The sequence below is a fragment of the Astatotilapia calliptera genome, chromosome 14, assembly GCF_900246225.1.
Source record: "Astatotilapia calliptera chromosome 14, fAstCal1.2, whole genome shotgun sequence".
Lineage (NCBI taxonomy): Eukaryota > Metazoa > Chordata > Actinopteri > Cichliformes > Cichlidae > Astatotilapia > Astatotilapia calliptera.
In genome coordinates, this window is record NC_039315.1 from 18641531 (window position 1) to 18656806 (window position 15276).

Sequence of the window (15276 nt, forward strand, 5' to 3'; positions counted from 1 at the left end):
GGATAGACCTGAGCTCCCTGAGGGAGACCGACCTTATTCTACTAGCACCCATTGCAAATGGTCTGTTTAAACAAAGGTAATGTCAACAAAAAAGCCACTTAATAAAGAGGAGTAGTGAACCTTCTGGGAGCTGAAAAAGGACAAAAGAGAAGAAGAAGGGGGAAAAATACCCAAGATAGTTTTGAATGGAGAAGAAAATAGTGATAAAAATATTGTGCTAAATAGCTGGTAAGTGCTAATGGTCTCACCTTAAGTGTCAGGGAGAGGCATTTAAACAACATAACTTCCACTAGCATCACATGACAGGAAAATTTAATTACCTAGTGCATCCAGCTTTGTTGACCTGATGTGACTGAGTCAAGTACACACAGCTAGGAGTCAGAATCAGGGGACTAGCAGTTAGCAGTTAGCATAGCTAGCATAGTGGAAGAAAGTAGAAGCTGGTAGTTTGAATATTACTACTTGATAACCAGGTAACTCCATGTTTGTTGTTATTGCCACATTAAACATAATAGTCTCTGCCATTTCAAGAATAATGTTACTGTGGTGGGGCGTGGTCTGCGGTGCCGTGCAGGGAGGGCGGACGCACCTGCACGGCATCCTTAATCACGCCCGCCTAGTTAAAAACACGGGGACTCAGGGGTTTGGGTGTTGTGGTGAGATGTAAATAAAGATGGCTCTGAATGATACTCCGTGGGCCCGCCGTGCCTTATTCTCGCCAAAGTTACCTGTTGCTGTCAGATAATTTATAGCATAATGGTGATGAACACAATAGCATAAGCATGACTGAGGAGGAGGAGGACCCTGATTTTGTTTGGGCCTAAGCAAGTCAGATTTTGAGAAGTAACAAAGTCATTCTTCAGGTTGTGCAGCTAGGATGATCTCACTCAAAAACTTCAAAAAAAATCTGGAAATATGTCAAGGATAGAGTGTGAGAGTGTGCTATGTGTGTATGGTTGTAATTCATTACCAGTTCATTGATGTGGTTTAAAGTCGGTTGTCTGTGCTTGAATTTGTTGTTAATGAAATAGCAAAGTGAGCTGAGCCAAATACCCCCTTGTCAAGGTTGGTTGCCCCTCCAGTCCATATGCTTTGGCACAGTCTCTGATAAGTGGGATCAAAAACAAGAAAGGCTATCAGTCTGCTTTCCAGTGCAGTGCCATACCCTGTGCATGCTGCTTGACTGGAGCAATTTTCCCTCTGCAAAAAAAAGTAAACATTGGCAGATTACTGCAACAAAATGACGGCTAGTGAGCCAAAGGCATGCAAAGCTAAAATTGCTGCAAATGGATGATTCTTGGATGAAATAAAAATTTGAGAAACAAACAAAAAGAAAGAAAAAACACACAAATGAATTGTTTCTGAACTTACCAATTGTTTCTGAATACCATATCAAGTCATTTGACACATAAAATTTTGAGTTTTCGTTAATTTTTCTGGTTGACCATGAAGTTTTGAGGTAATATTTCAGGACAGAAAAACTGTCTCCATTCATAAAGGTGACACAAATAAGGGGGGTAAAAATCCTGATTTTATCCTTCTACAGGATGTGAAGATTTTCTGTTTGATAGCAGATTTGAAACATGAACTTTACTGGTTGCCAGTGTTTCAGTGTGATGTTGTGTTGCTCTCAAAAAGCCAAAAATTATTTATTCAGACTGTATTTCTGCTTAGTAAGAGTCGAAACATTTAATCTACTTGTTCGACAGTCCTTAAAACTCATTTAATTTATGTAGAAGCCGGTGAGTCAGTGAACGTGTGACTGCGATTCATTGTTCTGACTCATTTGCCATTATTGCTGCATTCCTGTCTGCTGCCAGTGACCGGTACTTCTCAACTTCAGCAAACTCCATTAATTTTAATTCCACTTTTAACTTCTTTTAAGAAGTTTTTCAAACAGACAAAATGTTCAGATGACTCCAGCTCATTGAAATGCTGAGACCTTTGTTATTCAGCATCTGAAAAAAAGTGACAATATTGAAGCAGCACTCATTCCTTAACATTCCCTGCACAGCATGCATACAAAAGTCTCTATATAGCCAAACTTGCATTTGAAAGGCTTATCTAACAACTTCACATTTCTGGTAGAGATATCGGCGTTTCAGTAACACGGTGTTGTACCACATGCAGCAGAGATGCATCCCAAATCAGCGGAGATCCCTGGTGCCTAAAGAATCGATATAATCTCAGCGTTTCTGTTCCGTTTAGGGAGATGTGATCAATGAGAGAGGACCTGAAGGATGCTGACTGACTTAAAGAAGTTTTTGATTCAATTCCGTATTCACTTATCGGTTTCATACAAGTTTTCATTGCAAAGGAATATGTCTGTGCATGGACACGGATGGCAGAGAAGGAGGAGTAGGATTCTTGACAGGGTGTCCACCTATAAGCACCATCAACCCTCCTGGGATCTCATCATTCGCTGACTTCATTGTTATGAACACTGAGTAGTCACACATTTGGGTATTTTTGTAGGTGTGTGTGTGTGTGCATATGTGCATGTATGAATGGTCCAGTTATGTGAAAAGACCAAAAAAGAAGAGAAAGAGGAATCGTTGAAAGCCAAAGGATATGAAAAACCATCTAAAATGATGAAAGAGAAACTAAGAGAATAAAAAAGGAGTTGCACATAAAGGGTAGATAAGACAGGGGCGACTAGATTGGGAGGGTTTTCAGAGGGAAAAGGGTGAGAATTGAGGAGGTGAAGCAACAGTTTTTGGTTGGTTGGCTCGGGTCCCGACTGCTGATTGATCTCCAGGTGACAGCCGGTGTCAGGGGCCCTCGGCCAGGCTGTCATTCCCTTGCACTCTTACACCCTCGCAAACCCCCCCCCCCCTCTCATCTTCGCTCTGTCGCTCTCTCTCTCCCGCCAGTGCATTTTAAGCTCTCACTTGTGCCAACTAATCTCTCACCTTCTTCCCTCTCCATTGATTCAACCTCTAGCTCTCTCGCTCTTTTTCTCTCTCTCTTTGCTCCTCATCATCATTCTGTTCGGCCGGCCTTTTCACCCCCTCGGTGGTGACAGTTGGTTTCTCTACTGCTCTCCTCTACCCTCCAGCTCTGCCTTTTTTGTTCTCCCACTGCTGGGAACCAAATGCTAAGCACTGCCCATTTCACACCAACTATTTGCCATGCAAGGTGTGCTCGCGTGCAGGGCTTTAGTGTGTGCTTGTGCGTCCCCGTAACACGTATCCAAAAACATGTGTTATGGGGAGAAAACCCATAATATAAATCAATAACGGCTCGGGGTTACGTTAGGCAAGCCTGTGTAATGTCCTCTGAAGTCATGGGATCACAACTCCCCGTCTGTCTGTGTGTTTGAATTTGCATGTGCAAAGTGTCAGCGTCTGTGCCCTGAAAGCCCACAAATGCTGCACACCAGTTTTCTTCAGACACTGCCTCGGGATATTTTTGTGACCTTGGTCTTCAGTGACTACGTGTGTGTTTGCTGCTCAATTATAGGGATTTCATTTTCCTGTGTGTGGGCATGCTCATGCGCTCTCCAGTTTGTTTTTGTGCGTGTGTATGCACATGCATGCAATCAGGAACCCTTGAGGGGCATGTTTAATGATAGGCTCGTTTGCACAGCTCTGACTCTAATGATCTATTAAAGTACACTTAACCAGTAATTATATGGACAGTCCCCAAAGGCTTATGAGGCCCCAAAAGGGCCTGCTGAAGATGGATAAAAAAAGCCCATGTATTTAATGGAATGCATGGGAATCGATAATGCTGCGGCTTTAAATTTTGTTTTACGTTTCTAAAGATATTAATGAATGAATAAATAAAGAATAGGTTCAAAGGAGACTTTTCTCCTGCCATGATTACATGCAATGTTAAACTTGAGACAGGGATTAAGTATTCCTCAGGCTTTGCGGAGGAACATGTAATCCCTGTCTTAGCTCTCCTCTTCTTCCCCTGGACTTGCAGGACTGTATATTTAGTTCCAGCCTTGCAATTAAATCCACTTTTACAGTATGACCATTTTACATTGTATGTATTCAAAAGTCAAACGCAAACTTATGAGAGCCAGGCTGATAATTTCTCTGAGTTAAATGTTTTGAAATTCAATAGATACTAAAGATCAGGCAGTCTCTTTCCTAACAAGACCATTAGACCATTATTCTACTCATTAACAGGATTGTCTCCTGAAGTTCAAGAGCAGCTAGAAGCCCCTTAAACTTCAGTGCTACATCCTCTAATAAGGCGATTTTAAATGTGTTTCACGCTCTGCAACTTGAAAGTCATACTGGGCCAGGATGAATAACAATCCAGTCAGGGTGGAATTAAGCAAATAAAGTGTGCTTGCATAGTGATGGAAATGCAGGACTGTAAACACAAACTGCAGGAGCTGTCTTCAGTTAGTGTGTTAACAAAAGCATTCAACAAACACTTCACCGCACACAACAGCCAAACAACACCCTGCTATCTCCTCTGCTTATGTTATTTCACCGTGTAGTTTTGTAAACAAACATTTGAAAAAGCTGTATTTCTTGAAGGAGAAGTCAAACTCTCTAAATATTGTTATAGTCCATATCCATCCACTTTCATGGTATAGATTCAACAAGGTGCTGAAGACATTCGTCAAAGGTTTTGGTCCATATCGACGTGGCAGCAGCACACGACTGCTCCACATTTGTCAGCTGCGCATCCATGAATTTCCAGGTTCTGTTCATCCAAAAGGTGCTCTGTTAGATCAGGTGACTGTGGAGGCCGTTTCAGTAAAGTGAGCTTATTTTCATGTTCGAGAAAATCGTTTGAGATGATCTGAGCTTTTTAAAGTCATGTTTTTTTGCAGGAAGCAGCCATCAGAATTCAAATGCTGATTCTTCCATCAGGCCAGGCAACGTTTATCGAAGCTTCTGTTGTCCAGTTTTAGTGAGTCCATGTAAACTGTTGTGGCACAAAGGCGATCGAGTTGGGAGTTCGCCTTGTAATCGGAAGGTTGCCGGTTCGAGCCCCGGCTCCGACAGTCTCGGTCGTTGTGTCCTTGGGCAAGACACTTCACCCGTTGCCTACTGGTGGTGGTCAGAGGGCCCGGTGGCGCCAGTGTCCAGCAGCCTCGCCTCTGTCAGTGCGCCCCAGGGTGGCTGTGGCTGCAATGTAGCTTGCCATCACCAGTGTGTGAATGGGTGGATGACTGGTTGTGTAAAGCGCTTTGGGGTCCTTAGGGACTAGTAAAAGCGCTATACAAATACAGGCCATTTACCACCCTATGTGGTCTTCTGCTGCTGTATCCCATCTGCTGCCAGGTTTGATGTGTTGTATGTTCAGAGATGCTCTTCTGCATACTGTGATTCTAAGGAGTCACTATTTTAGTTACCTTCCTTTCAGCTGACCTCTGGAATCAACCACTTTCACCCAGTGAGTTTCCACCACAGGATATTTCCTCTTTCTCTGGCCTTACTTTGCAAACCCTGAACATGATTATGTTGGAAAATCCCAGCACTTTCTGAAATACCAGCTTGTCTGGCACCAGCAACATTCAAAGTCACTTAAATGACCCATCTTCCCCCATTTTGATCCTTATTTTTAACTTCTGCAGGTCATCCTGACCTGGTCTACATATATGTAAATGCACTGAATTCCTGCCATGTGATTGGTTGATAGCTATTTGTGTTAATGAGCAGCTGATCGGTATATACCTGATAAACCATCTTATCATATTCCTAACGAGAATGATTCCCTACTACAGTTAAACTTTATGGAAGCTGTTGCTCACAGTTATGATTTCTGCTGCCCGAGACTGAACTTTAACATCATCAGTCTGATGATTTTTTTTCTCCAGCTGTAGAAATGAAAAAAATGTAAGATGACGTACATGTAATGAGTTTTATTTGTCAGGAGGTAGAAATAAAGATGTTTCAGAACATTGTTATTCATGGTTCACCCTCTAAAGAGTTAAGCTCTCACTTTTATTATCAGTGTTTATCAGTGTTGCTTGTTTTTATCATCCGCCTCTTCCGTACACCAGCATAACAAAACATTTGGGATTTCCTGGTTCATGGAAGGTTGGTAATAGGAATAATCAGCCTTCCACTTAAAGGTTAAATATACTCCATCTTCCTTCCCTGAAGTGTGTCTCTGTCATTGCAGTCAACCACCAGTGTCTTCAGAGTGGAGTGATTCATGCTGGTTCTTCTCTTGGTCTAAGAGCTTTTTTCCACCTACCTTCTTATCAGTTATTTAATTCACTGGCCTATTCACTCTTTTTTTGTCTGAATGTCCATTATCTGATTTTCCTAATCCCCTCTCATCCATTTTACCATTTTTCATTTTGCTGTTATTCTGCGCTTCAGAATTTGTAAGCTTTGATCTCCCCGGAGCCCATAAAGCTTTTTGTTTTTTCATTTATTTGTTTATTTATGCTTGTTTGTTTTTTAAGAAGATTTTTACCAAATCCTGATGCCACACATGAGCTGAGTTACTACATAGCAGGAGGTTGCCTCAAGGGATATAGTTAGCAGCTTTTATCATTATTTTTGATTGGCACGTAGTTGTTTGCCCACTGCTGTTGCCTTCTTGCATTTACATACATATTTTGCTCTTTTATTTCTATTTACTTGCAGTGTATTTACTATTTCTACAGACACCATATGGCCATTTGTTCCCAGTGTCACATGCTGCCGCACCCACTCACCATCCCCTCAAACTTCTCTTATCTTCACACTTGTCTTGGTGGCAGGCACAGAGGTAGACTGGGCTTGGTCTGGCTGTCACAAGTTAGATGGCACAAAGGGCTGGAAGGTGAAGGCTGCCACCTGAGGTGGGGTACTGGGTTTTGACACCTCTATTAACCTTCAGGAGACATCCATCCTCAGTCACGCCCCCACCTTCTCTCTCCCCCCTGTTCTTCCTCAGCTCCGTCTCACCCTGCCCCCTGTCTCGTATTCCCCAGGCAGCCGGAAAACAACTTGTCCCTGGAGCAAAAGAGCCAAATAACAAACGACTTGTGTTTTCCTCTCCTCCCAACCTGGATGATTTCAATATGTCATGGATTTCTATCTCAATTATTGGTCTCTGTGACCTTTGTTGTTTTCCCCGAGTCTTTCTCTGTCTGTCTGTCTCTCTAATTGTAACCCATTAGCTTTGCAGTCTGGCAGTCATACCTGTACATTTTTACAGCCAGTGGGAGAAAAAATCCATGGGTGTTGTGCAGCGCTGCTCGGTAAAATTGTGGCTCTGAACAAATTGCTGCAGCTTTCTCATGTCAATCAACCGGAATAATTGTAGTTAATGAAATGTGAATCGGACAGATTAAATCGGATGTAAAATTGCTGAGTGAACAGATGCCCTTTTTTACCTTGACAATAATTCAATATATCATTGGTGTAATTTAAACAGATTATGGTAGACTGTAGCAGGGTATGACAGCTCATGGCTAAGCGGAGCCCATAATCTTGTGCCTTACTCTCTTTTCTCCCTATAGGAATTCTCTTTACTCCGACTGGACGACGTGGCGGACCAGCGAGTCAACATAGTTGGTTTTTCCGTCTTCAACAAAACTCATCCCTTCTTCCAGGATTTTGCGCTAAGCCTCAACCGCTCCTGGCAAGAGAACTGTGACCACGCACCCTTCGCCGGCACACCGGTTAGTTCACACAACACAAATACATGACGTTATTTACAGTGAAGATCGAAGTTACAGGAAGAATAATTCAGTCCAAATTAAAAGATAATTAGTTGTTCCGGCATACTTCTCTATCACAAACTTACCAATTAAAACACTGAAGTCGCAGAAACCTCCAAAATACTAGGAGAAATATACAGGGATAGCATTTACTCAGGTAAGTGCTGTAATTTCAGGTGTTGCTGTAGGCCATTGTTGTTTCCCAGACAGCTCATTAGCAGCATTTGGCGCCCTCCTTATTACCTTTAGAATGGCATCTTCCTTGTTGAATTTTCTTCAGAAGAAATGCACACAGGAAAAGCTACTTACCTTCACAGCATCCCCCCTTAAATCAGCCACTGTTCTCATCTAAATGGTCTCTGTAGCTCAACATTTAAAATAGTGTGCACTACCTGTGTGAATGAGTGACTACAAAAAAAGCCTTGTTGCGTATGTGTAAACTGAAGGTGATTGCAGATTTGTTTAAATCTCATGCCGGCTCAGCAGGGCCACAAAATAGCGAAGCACATGCTTGAACATGTCGTACTATTATTATTATTACTACACTCTGACATATTTTACGACATGGCTTATCGAGTTTTCTTTACATCAGACTCACTAAATACAGTGTTGTAAATGCCCTGCACAAACATGAGCGCTATCTGTTTGTGGTTTAGCGCCTGTTTATGAGACTAAAATTTATGACTATTCTCTGACTACCCAGTAATCCCTCTTAAAGCTAGACACTCTCCCACATTTGCTCAATAGTGTCTGAAATTAAAAGCAACTTCTCAGAGTAAGTAGTACAAGTGCACCAGCTATTAGACTACACTTCTGCTCTTGGATAATAGTAAAAAAAAAAAAAAAGCTTAATGCAGAATTTTTTACCGGCAAAAGATGAATATACGTCACATTACACTGTTGATATAACAAATCAAAGTTTTGATTTTCATCATTTATTAGCTTTGAAGTAAAACAAAGAGGTTTCTTCCTGTTAAAGGGGAGTTTTTTCTTCCCACTGTTGCTAACTGCTTGCTCATACAGGGTTACCTGATTGTTGTTCTTTTTGCTTGGTTTAACATTGTAGGGTTTTGTAGCCTAAATCATAAAGCCCCTTGAGGTAACAGTTGTTGTTAATTGGGATTATGTAAATAAAGTTTAACTGAATTAAATAATTTTATGTATTTTTACATCTTAAACAAAAAAAACCCTTAAAGACAATATTAAAAAGTGATGTAATTTATATATCTGAATTCAATATATTCTCAATATTGAGAAAAGCTGTAATGCAGGTTTGTTTTCATCCTTGTAAATGTTTTTTTTTTAATAAAAATAACCCACCTGAGTGCAAAAAGACTGCCACTACTGCAGATTTATGTTTGCTCGGGGGCTTCATTAGGAGCCAGATATTCAGTAAAGTCAGATTAATGAATGAATCCCCTCTGTTTGAAGTGAAGAGACATTAAAAAATGAAACAAACACTCATCACCCCGTTTTTGCTTCACAAAAATTGGATGGTGAAATAGGTTAAGAACAGTTTGAACTAGCATTAAAAATGCTTCTGTGTGCAGTGGGTCACTCACTAAGCTTGCAGCAATTAGGACTTGTGGCTAATTAGCTAATAACCAGAGAGACTAAAGGCTGATGGGAGCAAGAACATGATTAACCCATTTAAACATGCACATGCGTAATATGCTGTCTTTTTAAACGTTCTCTTATAAACAACAAATGCAGCCGCTGACCTATATGTGTGTTAGATTGCACTGATGCATTTAAAGATAAAGGCTTGCACCACATCATCTGAGGAAATGTAGGCAGATAGGTTGAAAGTTTATAAGAGAAGAAGGTTTCATGGGAGACAAATTGTGCTGCATTCAAACATCTCGCAATTGATATTTATAGTCTCACATCAGTATTGATTAAAGTAACCGCACATAGAATTTTTCATTAGAGAGTGCAGCTCATTTATATACAAACAGAGTATAACTAGAAGAAGCCTACAGGTCCAAACTGTCAAAACAGCATTCATGAGTTGGACTGTTAGGTACTGAGGTAGACCATAAAACCCCACTTCAATATTTACAGGTTTAGAAATCAAGACCAAGTTTGTTCCTTTAGGTCTGAAGTCATCATTTGCATTGGGAAATTACAAAAAAAAGGAAAAAATTCATGACAGCTGCCTTCAAAGCGTGGAAATGCAATAATTCTGTGTGTTATTGGCTAAGACATTAAAAAAAGCACAGATTTCAGAAGCTGCTGATATGTTCTGTTGTTCAGCTCATGTAATTATAGCCTGCTGATTAAAGTTACTCTTAAAGAATAAAGAGAAAAGAAAGATGTGGTAAAAAAAAGTGAGAGAAACAAGATTGATACATGGGCGCTGTTTGTAAAGTGAAACATGTTGAATTTAACAGCAACATTTTTCCACATTTAGCTCAAAACCTTACAAAAACATGTTTTTTCGAGTCATTTTTTACAACATTTAGTAAAATATTTGTAACTTTTCATATTTAAAACACAATTATAAATGTTAAATCTAAATGTTACACGAAACTAAATATTTAGCTAACATGTACGGATCAACGAAAATACCAAAATAAAAGCTTTATGAAATGTTGACTAAATATTTAGTTTCCTGTAACATTTAGATTTAACATTTAGATTTAAATATAATTTTTAGATTTAATATTTAAGATTGTGTTTTAAATATGAAAAGTTACAAATTTACTAAATATTTTTTTAAAAATGACTTGAAAACACGTTTTTGTAAGGTTTCGCACTAAATGTGGAAAAATGTTGCCGTTAATTTCAGCATGTTTCACTTTACAAACGGCGCCTCATAGATACACAGATGGGTAAATGCCAACATATTATTAGCTTTACATCAAATTCACAGTACAGTTCCTTGTACAACAATATAAATGGAGACGAACTGAGGAAACATGAGTATGTGTAGCAACAATATTGTCTTCTGTACACAATTGCAGCACTAAAGTCTTCTCCTGTAAAGTAAAGGCTCACAAAATTGAAGATATTTATAGATACGAGTGTAATACATTCACATTGTCATGTTGAGTTAGCAGCCTGGCCTTGGTTCCCACCACAAAGATAAGTCGAACTTAAACAGCATAAACCTGCAGCTGTAATATCCTCACAGTCTCAAAGAGCCAGCTCACCGCAAACTCAACTTTAATTCTTTATATTTGGCCTGAAGCTGCTGAACCACACCATCCAATCATATCACTCTACAGATGATGGTGCTTGTAACAGCATGACAAGATGATCATTGATACATTAATTACATCCCCATCAGGTGATCTGCAGTGTTAGCTTTTTAGTTTTTTGGAGGGTGGGAGGATAGGTGTAGATAGTAAAAGTAATATAATTGTGAAACAACTCACAAGAAAATGTTTGTGCATTGTTTAATTTTTATTTAATTTTATTTTTTGAAAGATGTAAAATGTAGGAGGCAATCCTGGGGTGAACGGTGCCTTTAATTCGCCAAAAGCATTTGTCAATTCAAGGCTGTGTAATGCATCAGAGTTGTGCTGTTTAATGGCTGTTTAGTTCTGTTTGGCCTCCCAGATTTACTGCGCAGCACCATCCCCCTCAGCCTTCTATCAGCATCAGTTTAATCTGTAGTTCCATTACACAGATGTACAGCACTGAGGCTTGGGATTTTACTGAGAATCTAATGCAAAGCAGCGTGCATTTTAATAAAACGTACATAGCAGGATGCTGTTGCGGTGAGTTTGAGGCTGTTTGTACAGAGGAGATGAGAGGAAAAGCTGCTTCTCCCACTGTTTTTTGGCCCAGACTGAGAGAGGCAGGCAGTAATTGGAATGGTCAGGGTGTGCCAGCTTCATTGGGGATAAGAGCAGGAAGGACAGAGTCTCTCCGAGAGATGGAGGGAGAGAGAGATGATTTTCAACGCTGTCAGCAGATCAGAGTCTTTCTAATGATCTAATGGAATAATCTTGTTGCCACACGAGGGATTGGTTAACCCCTCGCTAACCACTAACCGCTGATATGTTACGCTTGTAGTTTGTGTGCTTTGGGTTTTTGCAGCTTTGTGTGTGTGTGTGTGTGTGTGTGTGTGTGTGTGTGTGTGTGTGTGTGTGTGTGTGTGTGTGTGTGTGTGAGTATGCATAATACATTCACCTGCCTCCTTCCCTCTGCCTCTGCAGCTCTCGTCAGCTTTGCTCTTTGATGCGGTATACGCTGTGGTGGCGGCGGTCCAGGAGTTGAACCGTAGCCAGAACGTCGGAGCCACTCAGCTCTCCTGCAAGTCCTCCAAGATCTGGGAGCACGGCACCAGCCTCATGAATTACCTGAGGATGGTAAGGCTGCTTCTGCTGGAGAATGATTGAGATTACAAGACTGTCCAAGCTTAGTTTCAAGGAATGCTTGAAAATTTTGGAAAAATCTGGATTTTTTTCTTTCCTAGAGTTATGAAAGGGCATTGGTACGGTCATCAGTCAGCTATGTGGCTCTGACCAATAATTTAACAAAATTCATGTACCAGCACCTCTAATATTCACTTTTATCTGCTGTCAGTAAACATATGACAGTTTTGTAATACATTGAGAAGTACTGCCAAAACTCTAAAGCTCACAAATTTTGTTTTGTCAACTCTTGACAAGCATCAGAAACTCCTGGAAGTCACTGAGGCTGTCCCCAAAAAGTAGCTTGTCCGATAATACTTGTTGAGCTCTTCATTACTGCTTTTCTTCTATCTTTCTTTGCGTGCTAATTGGATATTTTAAAGTCTAGATATTTTTACCGACAGCAGATAATGTCCGTGCTGTCTTCTTCTTTAACGATATGCTTCCTATCGACTAGGTCAGTTTATCTCATCTCTACATTATACTGAGACACAGTGGAGGAGGAGAGATAAAGATGTGCTGTCAGGGAATAAAATGTGTTTTCCTGTTAGGGCGAAATGACTGTAAGTGACTGAAATACTTAAATGTGACACGTGTTCGATATCAGACCATTTGTCTTTCTCACTCTGAGAAAGAGGACACAACTAATCACTCTTCTTTTTTGCCCTAAATTGAAGCTGTTACCAGCTTGTCTCCATATTCTTATTTTAAATATGACAAATAGTGCTCAGGCGGCTCATACAGAGACAGCAGCAGTAAAGTAACCTCAAGTCATATTCACAATAGGTACCGCCGAGAGGGAAGCAGACGGGATATCTTTTAACATGTGTGCCGTCTCTTTGTTGGATAGGTAGAATTGGAAGGTCTAACAGGGCACATTGAATTCAACAGCAAAGGACAGCGGTCTAACTATGCCCTGAGGATCATGCAGAACAGCAAGGACGGCCTGAGGCAGGTAAAGTACCTCCATCACACAGATCTGATGCTGAAATTATCTTTCTTTAGATTAAATAGGTTTAGGTTCAGCTAACACTAGCACTTCCTAGCGGTGGTAAAATGTTCGTGAGATTGGTTAAAAAGATTTATACACAGTTTTCTTATTATTTCTTTAGTGACCCACACAGATTTGCTCTTTAGATATACACTGGCTATAATATAAATGTTATTGCTGAACACAAAGCGCTCCGGCACAGTCCTGTTCCCAGTAGAGCAGTACTTTGGGCAAATGTTTCAGTTGTCTTTATAGCAGTAAGGCAACTGAAGCTGGATTGTGCAGCAGGGAGCTGTGATAACGCTTGTTCAGCTGACATCTCTTGGAGCAAACACTCTCCATTATCCTACTTGCAAAAGGTTGAGTTTCCAGAGGACAAAAGTAAATACTAAGCGTGCCTCTTTGAAGGTGAATCATATTTTTGTGGGAAATAAATTTAGGTAACCACAGATGTCACCTTTAAAGTCAGCTTAGCTGCTGCTCTTTTTATTATTAGTTTTAGAAACATGGCTATATATATGCCAATACTAATGTCATATGGATCAATTAAAAAAAAAAATCTGAAATGTAACTGTTACAAAATTACCAGTTAACAATATAAACCTGAGGCTAAACGTGATCTTTCTTTGTGGACGAATACAAAACCGAGAACTCAAAGCAAAGTTGAAAACCAGCCGAAGTTCTGTTAGCGGTGTTATGTAGGTGTTTGCCTTGGGTGCAGTTTGGATTTCACCATCACGGTATTTTGTGCAGTAAAAATAAACGTAATGACCATATCTCCACTCCTCAAAAGCTGTAGACCACTTGTTATTTTCCTTCTCCCTGCATAGGAACGGAAATCAAGTGATTAACTCAAGTGCTGAGGAAGAAAAGAAGCAAAATTTAGGGGGGAAACAAAGCTAGATTTTTTTATCTGTCTATCTGTTTTTTCTATCTGCCCACCTTGCAGATAACTGAAGCACCGTTACAACGCACGTAACAACAATAATAACTGTAACTACTGTATTTATCGCTAAATTTACAACAGTAATGTGTTACATTACTGAACTACTGAAAAATGTTGTGGATTACAGTAGCACGTTACACCGAACATAGGCTGGGAGTATGTGGAAGTAGCAGAGCTATTATTGACTCTGATTAAATAAAAAAAATAAAAAAAAATAAAAAGAAATGAATCCAAAAACTGAGGAAAAACAGTCTCAAATCCAAAGGATAAACTCAAACACTTGGAATTCCAGGAATGAAGTAGGGAGATCACATAGGGAACACTAGGAATGACAGAACAGATGCACAATATGCAAACTGAAGCTATACTGTAAATACACACGAGGTACCAAGGGAATTGAAACAGGAGTGAAACTAACCATAGCTGAACACAATTAAGGTAAAAGACAAGAAGTAAAGCTAGAGACAACACATGGTCGACAAAAACTATAAGAAAAAATCGAAGCTGAAACTAAGAGCTTAAGACTCAGAATACAAAATCATGTTCAAGTGTGAAGTATGAAAGTGAACTAAAAATCAAACAGAATCAGGGTCCAAGACCAATTCAGTGTATGCCTGGGTACATCATTTCATATAGTTCCTAATAGATTAAGGACATTTACAGGGATTACAAAGAATATAAAGGGTCAGTAATCAAATGTAAGTGATGAAAAGCTTTTAGCAGCATTGAATATGGTCTGTTAATGAATGGATAACACAGCTTCTGGTGCATTTGAGCTATGTTCTATATCTATTATTCAGGGGCTGAAGATGTTATAGCAGAGCTTTTTGATGCTTCATCTGAAGGATTACCAAATTTGAAAGCATTAGGCCTCAGATCTCTAATATCTGACTTGCAGCAACTGTTTGTTCCTGCAAAGAGGAATTTTTAAAACCCCATAAAGAGGTTTTAGCATAAGTTTCTTTTATAACCAGTCTTGTTATATGGCTCTTAATTTTCTACAGCGTAAGCGGTCTTTTTTAATCTATTTGTCAGAAATGGGAAAATGCAGAACACTGACTCTTGTCCTTTTCTGTCTGCTGACCAATCATATTAAAGTTCACTGTTACTCTCCAGAGTCTCATTTTAAAACCTGTTCAAAAAGTTTGGATAGCCATAAATCCTATAATCAAAACTGTCACCCCAGCACATTTTATCTTTGGAAAAAATGTCTGAATATTAAAATGAATTTGAAATTCATAAAATTTGTCTACTTATGTCTGCCCGATAAAGAACCCCTGGCCAAATGTTTGGTAAAGCAGGGAAAAACAAAAACACTGTTTCAAATTCAAGACTTGCTGGGGGG

The 15276-nt window shown here is 39.8% G+C and overlaps 1 protein-coding gene across 4 annotated transcripts in view; it reads left to right on the forward strand.

The window, feature by feature from the left end:
• grik4 (glutamate receptor, ionotropic, kainate 4) overlaps nucleotides 1-15276 on the forward strand; it is a 351349-nt gene that overhangs the window by 280509 nt on the left and 55564 nt on the right. For all 4 annotated transcript variants that reach the window (XM_026191921.1, XM_026191925.1, XM_026191923.1 and 1 more), the window contains 3 exons: nucleotides 7430-7591; nucleotides 11797-11949; nucleotides 12845-12949. In XM_026191921.1, coding sequence (XP_026047706.1) covers nucleotides 7430-7591; nucleotides 11797-11949; nucleotides 12845-12949 — 420 coding nt within the window. The remainder of the gene's footprint in view (nucleotides 1-7429; nucleotides 7592-11796; nucleotides 11950-12844; nucleotides 12950-15276) is intronic.